This window comes from Miniopterus natalensis, chromosome 6 (genome assembly GCF_054644295.1).
Source record: "Miniopterus natalensis isolate mMinNat1 chromosome 6, mMinNat1.hap1, whole genome shotgun sequence".
NCBI lineage: Eukaryota > Metazoa > Chordata > Mammalia > Chiroptera > Miniopteridae > Miniopterus > Miniopterus natalensis.
Genome location: NC_142086.1, coordinates 14,062,240 through 14,081,008, shown reverse-complemented (window position 1 = coordinate 14,081,008; position 18,769 = coordinate 14,062,240). Strand labels below are relative to the sequence as shown.

General features: G+C 37.0%; 1 protein-coding gene across 10 annotated transcripts in view; it reads right to left on the bottom strand.

The window, feature by feature from the left end:
• Positions 1 to 18,769, bottom strand: part of ROBO2 (roundabout guidance receptor 2) — a 557,240-nt gene that overhangs the window by 132,186 nt on the left and 406,285 nt on the right. For all 10 annotated transcript variants that reach the window (XM_016201743.2, XM_016201744.2, XM_016201747.2 and 7 more), the window contains exon 5: positions 11,131 to 11,269. In XM_016201743.2, coding sequence (XP_016057229.2) covers positions 11,131 to 11,269 — 139 coding nt within the window. The remainder of the gene's footprint in view (positions 1 to 11,130; positions 11,270 to 18,769) is intronic.

Genomic DNA, 18,769 nt, shown 5'->3' with positions numbered 1-18,769 from the left:
ATATCCCTTCCTAGTTAAGGCAATAAAAAAAAGACTATTATCTTTGAAGTTTGATTTTTGAACTATATTCTATTATTATTGCCCTAACATTAAAAACAGAAATTAAAATTATATCCAATAGCATTGAGATGAGTGATGCCCAGGTTTATCTCTCACTAAATAAGGGTTTCTAGACCTCAGCACTGCAGAGATTCAGGAACAGATTATTTTTTGCTGCAGAAGCTGTTCTGTGCATACCAGGATGTTTAGCACCATTCTCAGCCTCTTTCCATTGGATGACAGTAGCACTTAATCCCCAAATATGGTAACTGGCCATGTCTCCAGTCATTGTCAGAAATCTCTCTGGGAGTGGGAGAAGCAAAATTGTCCCCAGACAAGAACCAGTGGTCCTTGGCCTGCATGTCTCACCACCAAAGCTTTTCCTCTGGCTTCCACCTCGTTGAAGTCTCCTCTGCAGTTCCACTGACAGGAATTCTATTCTTTCTAGACCCATCTCCAGTGTCACATGGGACTAAAGTTGCTTTGGTTTTCTAAAACCCTAAAGAGTCTTGTATGTCATAGTTTCAATGTAGTTTGCCTTATTTAATAGTGAGTGGTATGTGTACCTCATACCCTCTACTAAAATACTTGAGAACAAACTCCTCTTTTTTTATGAGTGGCAATATCAACACATAGAAATGCTCAGTAAATATGTATAATTAATTTTGAAATAATAATTGAAATATAATATTTCATTAGTCTACACTGGAGATTTTTATTATTCATTTGAGAGAACTGGCATCTTACTACAAATTAGGTAGTAATTGAGGGGTTGAAAAGCTATTATGCTAACTTTTGTGATTCTAACAGTCTTGTTAATAAGAAAGATTAGCTAAAAACAAACAAACAAACAAAAAACAAAACAAAACAAAGAATGATTAGCCAAATTTCTACACTGGGATCTTGTCACATGATGATTTGCCTTCTCTGAAGGGACTTCTTGTCCTTTCATTACTTGTTAAAGATTCCCTGTGCCCCAGGGGCAACCCCCCACCTCTAAAGATGGCCTTTTAGAACAAAACACCAATGAATTAACATTATGTAACAAATGAAGTATATTTCACCAATAACTGATTCTGCCGTGTGGAGTGTGGTAGGCTCTTACAATACTTTGAACGTATCTGTTCCCTTTTATCTTTGACCACTGTATTTTCTTCACACATTAACTAAGATCTAACCTCCATCCATCATGTTGTTGTAATACAGGGTCTCAAGTTATTCTGTTTTCTGGGTCTTTCTTTTCATTTCTTTTTCAACTCATGCTAGTTGATTCAAATACTCGAATAACTGGATTGAGAAGCAACTTTTCCAGAGGGACCATTATAAAAGAAATAATAATAACAATAATACCACCACATTGGTAGAAAATATAAATCCTGGAACTCAGTCCTGCCTACCAATTCATAACTGTCCATACAATTGCTCATAATCAAGTATTATCAAGAATATATAAAATAACTCTCAGCAAATTTAACTGTGCTACGAGCATTGTTAAGCAACAAAGATAAAAAAAGATAAATTATCATGACATAAAGGAGTTCATAGTTTTAGATTTATACACTCATGCTATTAAATTCTCTCAGCAAGTACTTCTTTAGCTTCTGATGTGTTTCCAGTGACTACTTTTATTTCCAGATTCAATGTTAAGGAGAACACATGAATATATTAAGTTAACGTATTCTGTAAGGATAAAGAGAGAATTTTTTTAAACTTTGTTTTAATAGGCAATGGAAAATAATGTGAATTTTTTAAAACATGCAAACTTATTTCTATGTTATATGATAAATCTATACATATTAAGTGCCATTATGATAAATATTATTAAATCTTTAATGTGTACTTCATTATACAGGTGTATTTTGTGATGACCTGATAGAAGTAACTTGCCTAGGCGAGCATTCACTAGGCTGTCCTTTCCCAGCCTTCAGTCCCAGATGGAGAACAGAAGAGCTGATCCCACCCAGTACCATTGGCGGTGTTTAGAAGTGGAGACTCTGGAATCAGACTTTGCCATACTTACTCTTTGTGCCTTATTTTCCTTATTTTCAATACAAGAATAATACTAGCATTTGCTTCATAAGGCTGCCCTAAAATAAATATATTGATGTAAAACGCTTAGAGTATGTCTGGCATAGAGTTAGCACTATGTAAGTATAATTTATTAATATTGTATTTATAGAAAAGGAAAATGCAATAAAAACAACCCTTCTGAATCAGTACTATATTTTCCTATGAAAATCTAAATATTAACATTCAGGGTCAAAAATTTTTTGAGTTAAAAAATATGCTTGTATATTTCTGACAAGCTATATGCAAAACATAAAAATTGTCTTTGGTAATGGGCTTATGTGTAATTTCCTGTTTTAAGCCCATCCCTTTCAACTTGCTGTTTTTTTATACTCCTATAAAAGATGTATTATCATACTTTTTTAAATTAAGTTACCATTCATAGAATCATACCATTTCCTAATTTAAAGGCACCACAGATGCCATCCAACCCAACTCACACATTTTAGAAATGTGGACTCTGGTACTAAACATGCAAATTTCTTAAAATCACATGGTGAGTTTGGGCAGAGCTGGGGTAAGCAAGTTGACCTCTTAAGTTCCGGTTTACCTTGTAGCCCCACATTACAATTCAAATGAATAAGAATAACAAAACTAATCTAAAATACATATTTTTTAAAATTTATTTTTATTGTTGAGAGTATTATTGATGCCCAAAGACAGGTACCACGTGGTTTTACTTATATGTGGAATTTAATTAACAAACTGAACTACCATTCAGAAATATATCTTTTTACATATATATAGAATGTTTCTCTTTTAAAAAAAAATATGTTTTTATTGACTTCAGAGAGAGGAAGGGAGAAGGAGAGAGAGAGGGGAACATCAATGATGAGAAAGTCCTTATTGATCGGCTGCCTACTGAACACCCCCTGCTGGGGATTGAGCCCACCACCCCGGCATGTGCCCTGACCCCAAGTCCAATGGTGATCTCTTGGATCATATAGATCGATGCTCAACCGCTGAGGCACGCCGGCTGGGCTACAAATATATCTTAAAGGTGATTAAAGAATATCTCAGTGATTCTAACCATAAGTTGTCTTGTGAAAGCAAAGATTTATGTAAATATAGTCAATTAAAAGTGTTTTTCCTGTTTACATTTTGTTTACAGTCAAGGTAAAAACCTAGTAGAGAGTGTCTTCAATGGTAAATCTGCAGTGTATCCCCCTGTGGAATATGGGGTGACATGGTGACTATCTCCTTGGAAGCCGTTGGCTTGTCCTATAGTTTGGGTTAAGGTAAATGTTGCCCTAGCCCAGCCTCAGCCTGGCTGAATGTTCTGGCAGGTAACACGCCTGGGTCCCAACCTTTCACATGGAACATGCCTCACTTTGGTGGAAGAAGTACACCTGCCGTGGCTCCTATGAGGGACAACGCACACATGTCAATGACAGGTGGTACTCAGGCAGATCCTCTTGCCCTGCAAATTGGCACCTGGTCTTGGCTCTGCTCTCACACAATACCAGAGCTGCCAGTTAATGGACAGCAAAGCATCTTTGATTCAAGGCATTTCATATTCTGTGGATCCCAGCTTGTTAGTTGACCACTGGCCAGAGCCCAAATTGGATGCCAGTTCCTGCATTGTTCCTGAGCTGAGATTCTCAACAGATGGGCCAATGTAGTCACAGGACAAGGCAACTTGCACTCCCCACGCTAGGTGGCAATTAGTTTTGTGTTAACAGCAACTATTAGCACCTATTTGATGAAAACACAGAAAAAGCGCCATTTTGGCATCTCTCTAAAAGTTGTTAATTAATCCTGTTTGTAAACAAAATCTATATCTTCAGGCTCCAACACAATAACCTTGACCTGATCCAAGTTTAGATTTTCAAAACACCAGGACATTTTATGTGTGGCATAAGAAACTGGTCTAAAAATGACGCTTAACAGCAATGCTATAATAGTATTTCTATAAAGTTATTCAGAATGTAGTGTTTCTGATTATCTAATTTTTTAAATCTTCATCCTAGTATATGTTTTAATTTATTTTTGAGAGAGAGACAGAGAGAGAGAGAGAGAGAGAATACTGGTTGCCTCCCTTAAGTAACCAGCCCCTGGATGGAACCTCAACCTAGGTATGTGCCCTGACTGAGAAGAAAACCCACACCCTTTTGTATGTGATGACACTAATCAACCAGCCACCCAGTGGTCAGGGTTGATTATATAAAACTTTATCTAAACTATGAAATTTGTAAGTGGTTCAAGTCCATAAATAATCAGGTAATTAGTAAGCCCATTAGTTTCAAATGCTAGTTTCATGTTGGACAGATTATATATCAAACCCTGGCCCTAAAAGGTATTAATGTATGACTATGGAAACTTCTTTAAGCTTCTGTTTCCATATCACTTAAATGAGACTAATATTATGCTGGAACACTATTCTTTAAAATAATGGAATTAATGTATGCAAAAAGCATTTAGAAGAGTGCATGGCAAATCGCAAATCCCCCAAAAAGCACATGCATTTATCATTACATAGTCTTCTTATAAAAGCTGTAGTTTTCTTATGACCAGCAGACAAACAATATAGTTTAATGTGTGTAGTTTGAAGGTCCCAGCCCAGAAGTCTTATTGCACTGGGGCTGGGGTACAATGTTTGGATCATGTACAATCTCCCAGAAGTAGAGAAATAGGTGGCAAACCCCAGGCGTGGCAAAATGACTGGCAACATTTATAAATAAATCTAAGTGATTTAGAAGGAAAAATTAAATTTATAAAACCGATAATATCATATGTTTTTCTTTGGAAATCAATTGGAAAAAAAGAAGAGTATCTATAAAAATTGTATACTCTATATTTGTCAGCCTTAAGCATATCCTTCCCTTGTAGTTATATATATTACGAATGCACGCCACCAGTTAAATTTATAAAACTGGAACACCTCTTATGTGCATCTCTTGCATAGTCTTTGCAGTGCTTTGAATTAGTTATATCATTTTAATAACCTTTTGAGTTAGAATAGATGGTGTAATTATTCACCCTGTACAAATGAGTCAAAGCGTAGGTTAATCACTAGTCCTGTCGAGTTGCTGGTCCATATCAACAGGATGTAAAACACGAAGAGCTTAAATAGCTTCTTCAAGGTCACACTCCTAGCTAGTTGTAGAGAAACCTGTCAAACATCATTTCCAGAACATGGGAGTGTAACTAAAAGGATAAATGATCAGAAAGTGTCATAACAAGCCTCATGTCCAACATTCCTGACAATGGCCTAAATGCTCTTTACGCTCGTGGTAGCTGTTCGTAAAAATCTCACAGTCATTGTCCATGCAGTTCTATTTTGTTCAGACGGAAGTGGCTAAGACATCTGTATAGCTGAAAAATCACAGAATATTCATTTACTCTTTTCTTTATATTTCTAAATCTTAGGGACTGATCCACTTTTCAGGTGTCACATACAATGTTTTCTATATATTGCTTTTCTCCTGCTCTCAGTCCCCCCCCCCCTTTTTCAAAAAAACATTTTAATTGACCAATCTTGACCAGCCAACCTAATCAGCCTGGTTATTTATCAGGAGCCCAAATTGCCACATGTCCTTGAGGCCCACACTGCGTGTGAAGAAGCCGGTCCCGCAGCAGGGTGGCTGAGCACCTGTTCGGCGTCTCTGCTCTAAACAGAAGCACAGGCTCTAAACAATGGGGCTTCCAATCAATTAACACGAGAACATTTTCCAGGGCTAAGTGGAAAGAGCCACTTAGTGGGAAAAAGGGAATTATAAGTGGTCCTATTCAGTTCCTTTTCTTAAGGAATCATGTATTTAGGTGAAGCTCATATTTCATTCAACTAAGAACTCTAAAAAGTCTCTCTTAAAATAGACTTGCACTTTAGGAAAAGGAATTTATCAGTCGGTTCAGGAAAATTGATAGAATTTTACGCTATATATCTTGAAACTCTTATTCTCTCGTTTCCTTTCTATTTTTATGAAATATTCATGAATTATATTCACTATGTGTAAGCCATCAGCTGCGTTTAGAATCTGCAGGCATATGTAGGAATGTAAATGGCATATTTTATTTCCTTTTTTCTCTGACAAGCTATTATGAACATTCCTTTCTGTACTCGAGATCCTTATTAAAGAAGTTAGTATCACTTTAGAGTTAGCTTAGAAATTAAATAAAAATGAAATAAGAAATACCATGGAGCTAACTAATCGTGATATACTGAAAATTACATGATTAATGAAGTATGTTAAATCTCTGGTTTACAGACTTTTAAAAGACTGCTAATAATTGACTAAAATACAAAGTGTACTGACAAACTCAGATAAGGAACTGGAATTAGATTAATCACACTGCTTTTTATCTAAATTCTGGAAAGGGATAATTTTATTCTCCTTAATATGAGATTGAAAATAATATTGTAGTGTTGTTATATTTCAATTTTATTTGTATTCATTTGGTTGTAAATTTATTACAATCCATTTCCTTTATAGTAATATAATATATTTTTCATAGAGATTCAGCATATGTATATGTATATATATGTATTTTTTATTTGGTATAGCAATAATATATAAGATCTCTATGTTGTCATGGGACATGGCATAAGATGGTACTTTCAGCCAGTTGTTATAAATACTGGAAACTTCTATTAAATGAAACAGTTTATGAAAAGATGTGTTGAAGGCACTTGATCATCATGAATGTTAATTAGCAAAAAACTCTGGGTTTGCTTGAGAAAAAAAGATGTGGTACCCAAGAAAACTAGGACTACTTCAATTTGACTCTCTTTAATGCATTCAGTATGTAAGTATTTTCCTACATCACCCAACCTGGTGAACATATAATAAAAAATAGAGAATTGTTAACAGCACATTTACTTTGTTTAAAATTACTTTTTGTTGACACACTAGTAATAAGCATTACAAATAGTAATGCATGTAAGTAAATGCAAACATGGAAAATATCCAAATAAATAATAAATTTTCCTGGTTGGTCATCAAGGTTATTGTTAGTCTCGGAAACTAATACATTTCCCACTTCACTGAAACATTCATCTAATCAAAAAATGTCTTTCATACTACTCACCAAAGGTGTGTCGCAATTTCATTAAAGACAGTCACTGAGAAAGGTTAAGAGCTTAAGGTTAAATCAAAGAAAGAGGCACATGGGTACTACTTAAAAAAATATTTTCGTGGAAAAGAAAAAAAAAATACTCCTTTAATTCATCTCTGGTTACTGAAAGGTTGGCACAGATAGCTTCTGTGTTGAAGGTTTAAATAGCGATCGCAGCATTTCCTACATTTAAACTTGAATGGAAAGGCTTTTCTTGTCTCCAAAAGAAAAATAGTCACATATTACTTACAGAGTAATTATAGGCTACACAGCTGCCCTGAGAAGCTTTACTATCAATGTGTTAAGCGTGAACCACCACACAAACCTTATTGAAACCGCCTTCACTGCTACGCCAAAGAAGTGTCAGCCTCCACCCGGCCCACACAATTGCTTACCCAAGGACAATGGCTGTCTCCCTAGGCTGAGCCCTAAACAATGTAATAGAATCGATGTTGCTCATTTAGGCTTTGGTTGGTTAAAAGTCATTACTGTTACTCCTCAGCAGTAAAGAGGTTCTTCCCCCTCATTACGCATAAGTGAAGCTTATGCTAATGCATCCACATGTAAGAATGAATAAGCGTCTTTGAAACAGCATTTAAAGGTTCAGAATTCAAGAAAAAGTACATGCCATCTATCATGATAAAAATACTGACCTCAGTTTCTGTATTTCACTGATCCTTGTTTTTAGCCTTTCTAACCTACATTTAAAGCTTACCCAGCATTTCCATTTGCTTATTACTTTAAAAATATTTAGCTGGTCACACAAAGCGCTGTAGTACTCTTATACCAGTCACACAAGAATGGAGGGGCTGAGCCTATAAAAACATTTTAAAGGAAGTAGCAGAGGTAAGATTTCTTAAAGTTTTAACTTTAACTTTAGAGAACTATATAGCACCCATTCTAGATATGTAGTTTTAATGCTGTTGTTGATTGGATGCATTATTTGAACTTTATAGCAAACGAACTTGGAAAGATTTGGAAAATATTGTAGCAACCAAAGTTTATGACCTCACACCTAGGTTGGTGATTTTCAACCATTTTCCTCTCATGACACAAAAACTAATTATAAAAATTCTGCAGCACACCAAAAATATATTATTTTTTGCCTATATAACAAAAAAATAGGTGTATTTTGATACATTCACACAGGACAGATACTGTTGTGTTGGCTGTTGTCATTTTTTTGTTTGACAATCTAAGGGAAAAGAGGTCAGTGGCCCTGAAATAGTCAGGTAGTGCATGTTTTAAAAATCCTTGCGGCACCCGGGTTGAAAATCGCTGACTTAGAGCAATCTAGGAACAAATCAAACTGGGCTTAACTTTTACTTCACCTTAATTCAAAGACATCAACCCATTAAAATGCAATACATTCTTACACCTTTCTAGTTTTGAAACTTTTGTCAACTGGATTTTTAAAAAAAATATATCTTTATTGATTTCAGAGAGAGGAAGTGAGAAGGAGAGAGAGAGAAACATCAATGATGAGAGAGTCATTGATTGGCTGCCTCTTGCACATCCCAACCAGAAACTGAGCCCTCAACCCGGGCATGTGCCCAGACCAGGAATTGAACCACGATCTCCAGGATCCTAGGTCCATGCTCAACCACTGAGCCATGCCCGGCTGGGCAACTGGATATTTTTTAAGAATTAAAAATGGTCTGATCACCATGTGGATATTATGTAACCCTCGATATCAAGTGATGAAAATGACATTCTCTGTGGCTTTCTTCTTAAAACCCCACAAATCCATTCTCATCATGAGAAAACACTAGACAAATCGAAGTTTGGAGAATGTTCTACAAGATACCTGGTCAGTACCCCTTAAGACAGCCAAGGTCATAAAAACAAGAAAAGACAGAGCCTGTCACAGACCAGGGGAGACTGAGAAAACATGCCGACTAAATGCAACACTCTATGAAATCCAACTAATAAAATACCCTGGACTGGAAGGAAGGAAGGAAGGAAGGAAGGAAGGAAGGAAGGAAGGAAGGAAGGAAGGAAGGAAGGAAGGAAGGAAGGAAGGAAGACATTCATGAAAAAACTGGTGAAATGAAGATACCGTAAAAAATATATATTATATATTAGCATTTGTTCTTTAGGAATGAGGAGGGTTTCACAGTGATGAAAAATATTAACAATAGGGGAGAAGAGGTATAGGATGTAAGGGGATTATCTGTAACATCTTTGTAACTTTTGTATAAATCCAAAATTATTCCAAAATGAAAGGCTTTTTTGTTGTTTGTTTAGTTATTTCAAACAAGGCTACTTACTTCCAGTAATTGAAAATTGGCCTGTATTTACACTAGGCTACATTTTATTATATAATTCATCTCTCAATCCTAAATCTTCCAACACCATTTTAAAATTATACATTAAGTTCTCTCAAATTTGAGGAAAAGTACTTGTTATGCATAGAGTAGGAGCTCCAACAACTCCACTCCATAAATGCTCCTGACTTTTTAATCCTGCTTCTCCACTGAGAAGGCCTAGGAGCCCCACATTCACAGGCTTCTCCTGATAACAGTCCTTTAACACTAGATGTCTGACAGCAAAGTGACAAAAGAAACAGAGGCAACTTTCCCGACTCTTTAGGCTGGAAAATTAACTGAATTAAGATTTTCAGTTGTCTTTTTCCTATAGTTTGCAAAGAACCTCTCACTAACTACTTAAAATGTTGGTCAGTTTGAAGCTAGTGTTGTTGAGGACGTGACTTTAGAAAGTATCGTTTATAGACCTAGGGATACATAAACCTGAGATGCTGAAAAGAACATATAAATTCAGAAAACTATTGACAGCAGTGCCCGTGAAAGCTCATAAAAGCCAAAGGACTTCTGTGAAACCATGTTTAATTTCAGGCACTTGAATGAAAACTAATTTCTTATTTTAGGAAAAAAGTAGAAAAAAAAGCAGGAAGTGGATTTTATGATTATAGTAGATGTGGTGGCTGTAGTTTCAGAAGGTGGGAGTAATAGAAAGACACACCAATCTTACGGCTTGACTTGGTCTTTATACAGGAAAACAACATTTGAACGATTTATCTGATCATAAAAGGCAACATCTTGGCAAAAGTTAGACCAAAAAAAATTAAAATTATTTTTATAAAAGATGACAAACATTTTTTGACTTACCCTAGAGAGTTGAGAAATTAAGTTTTGGGGTTTGGTGATAAGAATAAATAGAAAAGAGCCCGGCCGGCGTGGCTCAGGGGTTGAGCATCGACCTAGGATCCAGGGCTGGTGGTTCGATGCTCGGTCAGGGCACATGCCCGGGGTGCGGGCTCGATTCCCAGCCAGGGGCGTGATGATAGAAACTCTCATCATTGGTGTTTCTATCTCTCTCTCCCTCTCCCTTCCTCTCTCTGAAATCAATAAAATATATTAAAAAAAAAAAAAAAAAAAGAAGAGTTGGAGGAGGAGTTCTCCATGAAGACTGGGCAAGTGAGAAAGTGACACAGGTTCCTAAGTGGGAGCTTCCCTATGTGGATGGTGACGTCAGCTGCTTGCTGCCTGTTCAGGATCGTGCTGAGCAGGTGCCCCGGCTGCAGGCCTCACAGGGGGCCGCCAGCAGCAGCCTTTGCCAGGGACGCTGTGGGCAGCAGGGGCAGGCAGAGCCCAGCGCCGCCTGCAGCAGGGCAGCTGCCCCGGAGCTGGGAGGCGGCTGCCAGGGGCAGTCGAGCATGGAGCAGACCTACAAGGGATCCCGAGGAAGCGAGCACCTCAGCAACTCTTGCTCTGCGGGGATGACACATAGACTGGAGAATCAGGCACTCATGGGGACATTCAATCACAGAGCGACATCAAAAGCCTGGAGGACGTCAGTGTCTCCAACAGCAGCTTGTGTGTGTAAAAATCACCTATGTGAAAATGATACGGCAGGACAGAAGCGTGTTCGGTGGTGCAGTTGGGCTGCTTTTTCTTTTCTAGTTATTCGATGAGCACCTAACACTTGCCGAGCATGTGATGGCCTCACCTTCCCCGGGGCAGGTCTGTGTCATCCTTTCTCCACCGCATGGCTGGCTGAGGATCGCCCTGGACCTGACACCGGAATTCTACAGACTCTTCCTCCAGCACCACCTGGTTGATTGGCCTCCTGAGAAACGTGGGTCGCTCTTAGGAGAAAAGAAGAATTAAAATGAAACAAATATTCCGCATGGTTTATGGACATTATAGAGAAAGCAAAAAAGCGTAGGCTTACTTTTGGTACGCAGGTATTCAACTCTGCATCTCAACAATGTCTGAATAGGCACTTACCAATACAGTGCAATTGAATAAAATAAGATATTTTGAAACACAGAAGTAGCTATTACATCCATCTACTACAATGGCTCATAATGGAAAAATTAAAAGTTGAAACTAATGTAAAATATAAAAAATAAAGCATATTATTTTTTCATCAGGAATGCTAACAAATACAAAACAAGTTGTGCTTTTGCACATAAGCATTATCTAAATTTTCCCACTCAAGCTATCATTTGACAAAGACCCAGTGCGTACATGGATATTTTCAATTCATGCATGGAAAGCTGTCTATTTGATTTCTGTTTTTCCTAAATAGTAAGAAAAAAAGCTGTCAATCTCATTTTTTTCTTAAATAAAAAGCACCTATTTTAATTATTTTAAAATAGTGCTCCAATGTTTGCCCATTTTTTCTTTACTTAACTTTTATGTTTATTTCTCTAGCATTCAGTTTTAGTATTTCTATCCTTTATTCCTTTGTTGTTAATCTGAATTCTAACATTCCTCCCTATAAGGTTTGGAAAAAATAATACCTGTCCATAAGCATCTTACCATGTAAGAGAAATATAAAACAAAAAGTAGCTTTACATTTCTCTAAACACTTCAATTCCCTGTCTAATTTCTTCCTTTTGATAATTGTCAAATTATTATAATTTAAATCACCTTTCAAATTTTATTAGCATGTGTCTCCAAATCATAGAAAAGTCCAAAATGGTGCTATTTATTGAAATTGAAAGACAGTCAAGAAAAAGCAAGGCAAAAATACACAGGGAGTTGACACAATTTTTTTTGCCATACGGTTATATTTAGTCACTTAGGACTTTAGTTACAAACACAATTTAAAAATCTGAATATAGTGCCACAAAAACTGACACATATTTAGCAAGAAACCTTTAAAGAAAATAAATCACTTCAAATAACATTACGTTAAGAGTATAGAATGGAAATACATGATTTTATTGACTAAAGATCCACATTCATAAAACAAATGTATAAATTACAAGATCGTTTTTTAAAAAGATGTACTTATTGATTTTTAGTGAGAGAGGGATGGAGAAGGAAAGAGAGAGAGAAACCTCAATGTGAGAGAGGAACGCTGATTGGCTGCCCCCTGCATGCCCTCTGCCTGGGATCAAGCCCCCAACCCAGGCATGTGCTCTGATGAGAATCCCTCTGGCAACTCCTCGGTGCACATTATGATGCCCAAGGAACTGAGCCACATCGGCCAGGGCAAGATCATATTTTATCACAATAAACTCAACCATCATTGGTATTCGGAAGGAAGGCAACTATATCTCTCCACAATGAAGGTGACAGTTGGGATCAAACTTTTCTTTAAAACACAGACCTACATATGTTCAAGTTCCTGTACTAATATCCCACACCTCAAGCCATAAAACAAGGCAAATAGGATTTTATCACAACGAGTCTTTTTAATACAAAATTTAGAAATAAGCCATAAAAACTTAGTAAAAAAAAGATGGTTTCTAAGGATTTTAAGTAGTAGAATCAATTAGCAACTAAGTGTGCCCCCTTCACAACAGAACAAATCTGCGTGTTGGATGAAAGAATTTAGTGTTATCCTTTTGTACTCTGGACACTCTGTGCTCCAAACAACTATTTTTGTGCTGGCATGGTTGTTATTGAGCTATTGTTTATGACAGTAAATAAGCAATAGGATCAATATCTCCTTATGAGTGCTTGGAATGTTAATAATAAAAATAAATAATTAGCATAGAATGAGGGATTGACTTTTTCATTGCCATCGCTTGACTATGTTCATCCAATTCATCTAAAAGCTGCAACAATTCAAATTAAAAGAGAGCTAAGCCGCGGTTGTTTATCACTTGAGATTGAAAAAGACCTGTCAGAAGACCCTTGCTGGCCCCTGTGATTGTAATGGAGACATTACAACATGGACCAGCGAGTTGGTGGGTCTTTCCCTCACCCGCTCATTCACTCAGATCATGCTGACGCAGCTTCTCCTATGCCAGGCTTTGAGGCTGGTAGCTGGTGAATGCCAGCAGCTTGGTTTCATCTAGAAAGTGGTGGGGGAGTCCAGCTTGGTGTGGCTCAGCGGTTGAGCATCGGCCTAGGATCCAGAAGATCATTGTTTGATTCCCAGTCAGGGCACATGCCCAGGTTGCGGGCTGGATCCCCAGTTGGGGGCATGCAAGAGTCAGGGGGTCAATGACTCTCTCATCACTGAAGTTTCTATCTCTTTCTCTCTCTCTTCCTCTGTCTGAAATCAATAAAGATATATAAAAATAAATAAAGTGGTGGGAGATACAGTTAGTCAAGACAGTGAAGGACCCTGTCCACCATGTCCAGAAAAGTGAGTTCTGCCCTGAGGGTGAGAGAGAGCTATTTGAGGGTCTTAAGTAAGGAAGCACCATTTTTAATGAGCCTGTGAAAAAGGTCATGCTGGCAGATCTGTGAGCGATGAATTAGAAGTAAAACATGAAGCAGTCAATTAGGTCAAACTGTCATTCTAAGAAATTATTTCAAGTCTAGAAAGGGTCTCAAGTTCCTATTTGGCAAATTGGAACAAGTTTTTATCCATCAGGTAAAGTATGGCTATGGTATGTGTGTGTGTGCATGTGTGGGTGCATGTGTGTGTTTGCATGTGTGCATGGGTGTGCCTATGCGTGTGCATGTGAGTGTGCATGTGTGCGTGTGTGTGTATGCAGATCCTTTCATTGCAGAAATGGTACATATGACAAAAATAAACCCTTTTTTCTTAAGCTACTGTTACCCAGGTTTCTGCTACTAAAGTCAAATGTATTCTTAACTAATAAGATACAAGAGACTACTTATATAATAGAGGGGAAAAGAAGAATAAATATGATCATTATTATAGGAATAGAAAAGCTCTTGGATTAAAAATTCTAAATAAAGAAAACATCAAAAGAAACTTGTTAAGCATGATGAAGATATTTTATCAGAAATTAAATGCAAAAATTATTTTAAAAGTAATATACTAAAGTCATGTTTATTAAAATCAGGAACAAAGATGGGCAGGCCAACATTAGTAATCAATAAGAAAAGAAGGGAAGTGTGCCTATTGGAGAAAAGCCAAAATAATCATTACCCGCAGACATTGCAAATACAGAACAAGAACTTTGGTAATTGATAAATGCAAAAAAACCATAAAAACTACATATGATCATTATAATCATCTTGGAAAATGGCAAGTTTTCGGATGAACTGTGACAAATTCATATATTGAAAAACTAGTAAGTCATTTGTTGTTAAAGCTACCTATCCATTTATCTCCATCTAACATGGAAAATTTTCATGGCGTGTTGCTGACTATAAAATAAATTGCATAATGGTACGTGAGACCAGTTCCATTAAACACTGTGCGTATTTTCAGGCGATGATTTTGTATACTTCCTTTAACATGCTATCAGTCACAAAATGGCAACATATGAGTATAATTAATCTGAAGGACAAACTTCACATTAGACTTGTCACAAACCTAAAGTTGTCTCTTCATCCAGGGGACACCATCGGGACCCTCGAGGGTTTTTTAGTTACCATACATGTTCTAAGGCACATTGTTTTTTACATGAAGACACGTGGAAGCACCTGGCTTATAATTTCGAGAAGAAGGAAGATACAGGGTCCCCTGCTGCTGTTCTGATGAACTCAGCAGGAGTGGGAGACGTCGCCATGAACCTTCTCTGTTCCTTTCTGCCCTCAAGCAGAGTTTAGTTGCCTGGCAACTGCATAACCACAGGAGAGGATGTGGCATAGAACTTTTGGAAACCTAGCCTTGGCTCGTGATTGAAATGTAATTCAAATGATTAAAAATAAAAAGGACAATGCAAAGAATAACCCAGATGAAAGTCACTGGCATACACAGGGTGCATTCAGATGGGTTTTATATCTGAATATCTTAGGTTGTGCCTTCCAACAAAGTAACATTGAATTTACTAATACATTAGAGCTTGGTCACAACTTTTAAAGAGTTAGTCTGAGAATTACAACAATTATCTCTAGTGGTATTACTCATTAGTCCAATTGTTTCTGATAATTATACTAAGGTCAGCTACTTTAAAATTTTAACTGCCTACAAAAACTATATGTTAAAAACTCTAACTTGGTCTGTCATTTATTTAAAAGCAAATAATTTATTTTTGTAAAAACTGTTTTCCAGTTTCTTTGAATAGACTTTATTTCCAGAAAATATGAGAATCAAGAACATGAATATTAAAGATTTAAAACATTGTTCAGGCAGAAATGTATGCTTTGCCTTTGCAGTGGTCACTATTATCATAAACCCAACACAAAGCCACACCCCTTTCCGGCATTTATTATAGGAAATGCAAGGAAATGTCTTGGGGTTTACTGCTTTGTGTCAAAATCATCTGCAAAGAAATGTAAATTTAGAAGGATTAGAAAGTTAAATTGATAAGAGAATCACCGAGGAAGTTGATAAGTGATCACATTCAATACCCATTAATGCCTCATGGAGTTTGTATCCCAGGAAGCTCTGCACAATTAAAATGAACATATATGAAACATCTTGAACTACTGAATACTGACCAAGCCACTTTAAGGCGTGTCAAAATAAGGTCACTGATTTTTCCATGTTATCACCTTATGTCTGATCACATATTGAAAAACAGGGCTAGAAATCTCCAGGGCTGCTTGCTGACTGCTTATCAATTAGATTAGAGTCCCTCTGAATGGCCAGGTTCCTAATTATATAGCCATGGAGTGATCAGAGGCAATGTCTTTGCCAATGCAATTAACATTTTTTATGTGAGATTAACTGGCTTTGAATTACCTGCATAACTTGCTTACAAAGTTAATCTCTCTAGAGACAGTAGTGTTGTTTGCTGTGTGGTACTGTGCAAAGTACAACTCTCAATTTAAACCCAAATTGGTATTCTGGAAAAATCCAACTTTGTATGTGGCTGTTATAAAATCAAATGCTAAGTCTCATTGTAATTATGTCAATAATAGAAAGAAAAATATTCAGTGTAACACACAATGCTATAAATCTAAAATGCATTCCCATAAGTTCTTATCTACATGTTATAATGAAAAAAGTGGCCTGTGGACAAATTTCTCTTTCCAAGTGTATTCAGTCATTGAATACGGCTGTAAGACTGTCAGTGGCTGTGCCGTGACAACTATAATAAAATAACCTCAACAATTTTAAAATAAACTTTGTTTGTCATTATAAAAGTACTGTTACGGCAGTAATTACCTAGGTAGAGTCCTTTACGTCCTATAGGACCAAAGCTATGCAATAAAGGACGTTAGAGCTAACCGCTGCTTGTAAACCGTGTTTCAGCTTCAGCTCACCCAGAAGGACCTGCCACCCTGCAGTGTCTATTAACTTGGGAAGTCAGATGGCCTGCCCCGTATGTCTCCTTTTATTTAACTGGGCCTATATGAAGGAACATGTGCTATGAGAGCCATTTAGTGTGAAATATCGGGCCCTTCTAGTAGAGACTGAATGATAAAGATCAGTCTGTCTGAGTGTGATTAACTAAGTCCCAGCTGCATTCATTTCTTTTCTTGCCAAGAATTTTCTTTGTCTAAGAGAAATCATCCTCTAAGCAAAGGTAAGTAGGTAAATATTCTTGGAAGGAAAAAAATATGCCTCTCTCACCTTGTATTAGAGGCAAAGTTTCCTGTTACTGCTGATAATATGATATGAGAGACCCACTGACAGCAAGGTACATGTCTATTCATCTCATTGCACTTAAACAGGGCTTGGCACTTAGTAGGTGCTTAAGAGATATTTGTTAAATAAGTGATTAGGTAGAAAATATTTTGCTGTTTTAAAGTTTTCAAGTAAACATTATTTGTTTAAACTATACTATTCCCAACAATCACCTGGGTTTTGACTACTTAAATGAAGGCCACAGGTTATAAATAAAACTTAGATATTTCCTAAGATTTCGCTGTCAGCTATCTCCCTTCATAGATTTGTCTCTGGGTATCTCAACTACACTCAGGCCATCAACTATTATTTCTCACCCAATAACTGAAAATCAACATCACCAGCCCCAACTCCTGTCTTCATCTCCAATAAAATGGCTAGTTCCCACTCTGAGTATCCTACCATGAGAGTCAGTTTCCAACAGTCCTTTTAGTGAACAGTAATTAAATATAAATGAACAATAGATCACTTGATATTTGAAGAAAGCCTCCAGTGTAAAAGACTGAACAATGCAGGGGTGGGGGAGAAGAAGTTCAGAAGAAATAAAAGCAGGAAAGCATCATAAGTAAATTTTATTTAAAAAAAGTGTTTTTAAAATTCTGGTACAAGAGAGGTTAAAACATCCTTGAAACAAGAACAAGATGATACAAGTTGGGAAGAATTCGAGTACAGAAAAACCTAGAGGGTTTCACATCTAATTAATGAACACATGTTGGACAGAGAAATGGAATAGAAAAAACGGAGGGGACATTTCGTTGACTTATTTGGGTAAAGAGTTTTGCGACTGAGATGGCTCCCCAAGGGTCCATCCAGTAAAAGGAAAAAAGAGCCAAACCAAGGCACAGTATTGAGACATTTCAGAACACTGGGATAAAAAGGCAGCACTAAAGAAAAATTTAAGAAAAGGAAAATTGGTCCCCTGGGGACCAGAAGCACAGGAGTCTTCTCAATAGCAGCAGTGGAAGCCCAGCGATATTGGAGAGGCACTTCAATATTCTGAGCAAAAACATTTATTTGTTCAACTAGCATTCTATAAGCAACCAAAGTTTCAATTAAGTTGTGGATGGAATAAAGGCATTTGGCCTGGGATGAGCTCTAGGCCCGAGTCAAGTAGAAAGAAGGAGAAACAGTTCTGAATATAGGAATTACCCAAGAAAAACACGCAGGATGCAGGAAAAAAGGAACCTGGTACCAGGTCAAAGGAGAGATAAATATGAGGATGGAGTTTGTGGAGAGGCCCAAGCAGCATCCAGCCCAGCCCGACTGGGCCAGCAGTCTGAAGCCTCCAGGATGGCTATAGCCAGGGTGGACTGAGTATCTAAATAAAACTTAGAGAGATGTAAACATTCTGTGAGAGATTTCAAGAAGAATTCAGGATAGGTATAGATAAACATAAGGAAAAAAATGGATTTATTGCTAATTCAAAGGAGACCGAATATTGTACCAGAAAAAAATGCCACCATGATAGCATAACAGCTCGCAGTCTATATTTGCATGGTTATACTAATTCAAATTCAGAATATTAATATAACCAATGTTTCTAAAGTCATTACACTGAAAAGACCAACAGAAGGGAAAGTGGAGGTGAAAGGGTGGGGCAGGGCTATAAGTGGATCAAGTCATCAACTTCCAGAACAGGCAATCAAAATAACGTATAAAATTGTAGAATAAGTACATATTTAGAAATATG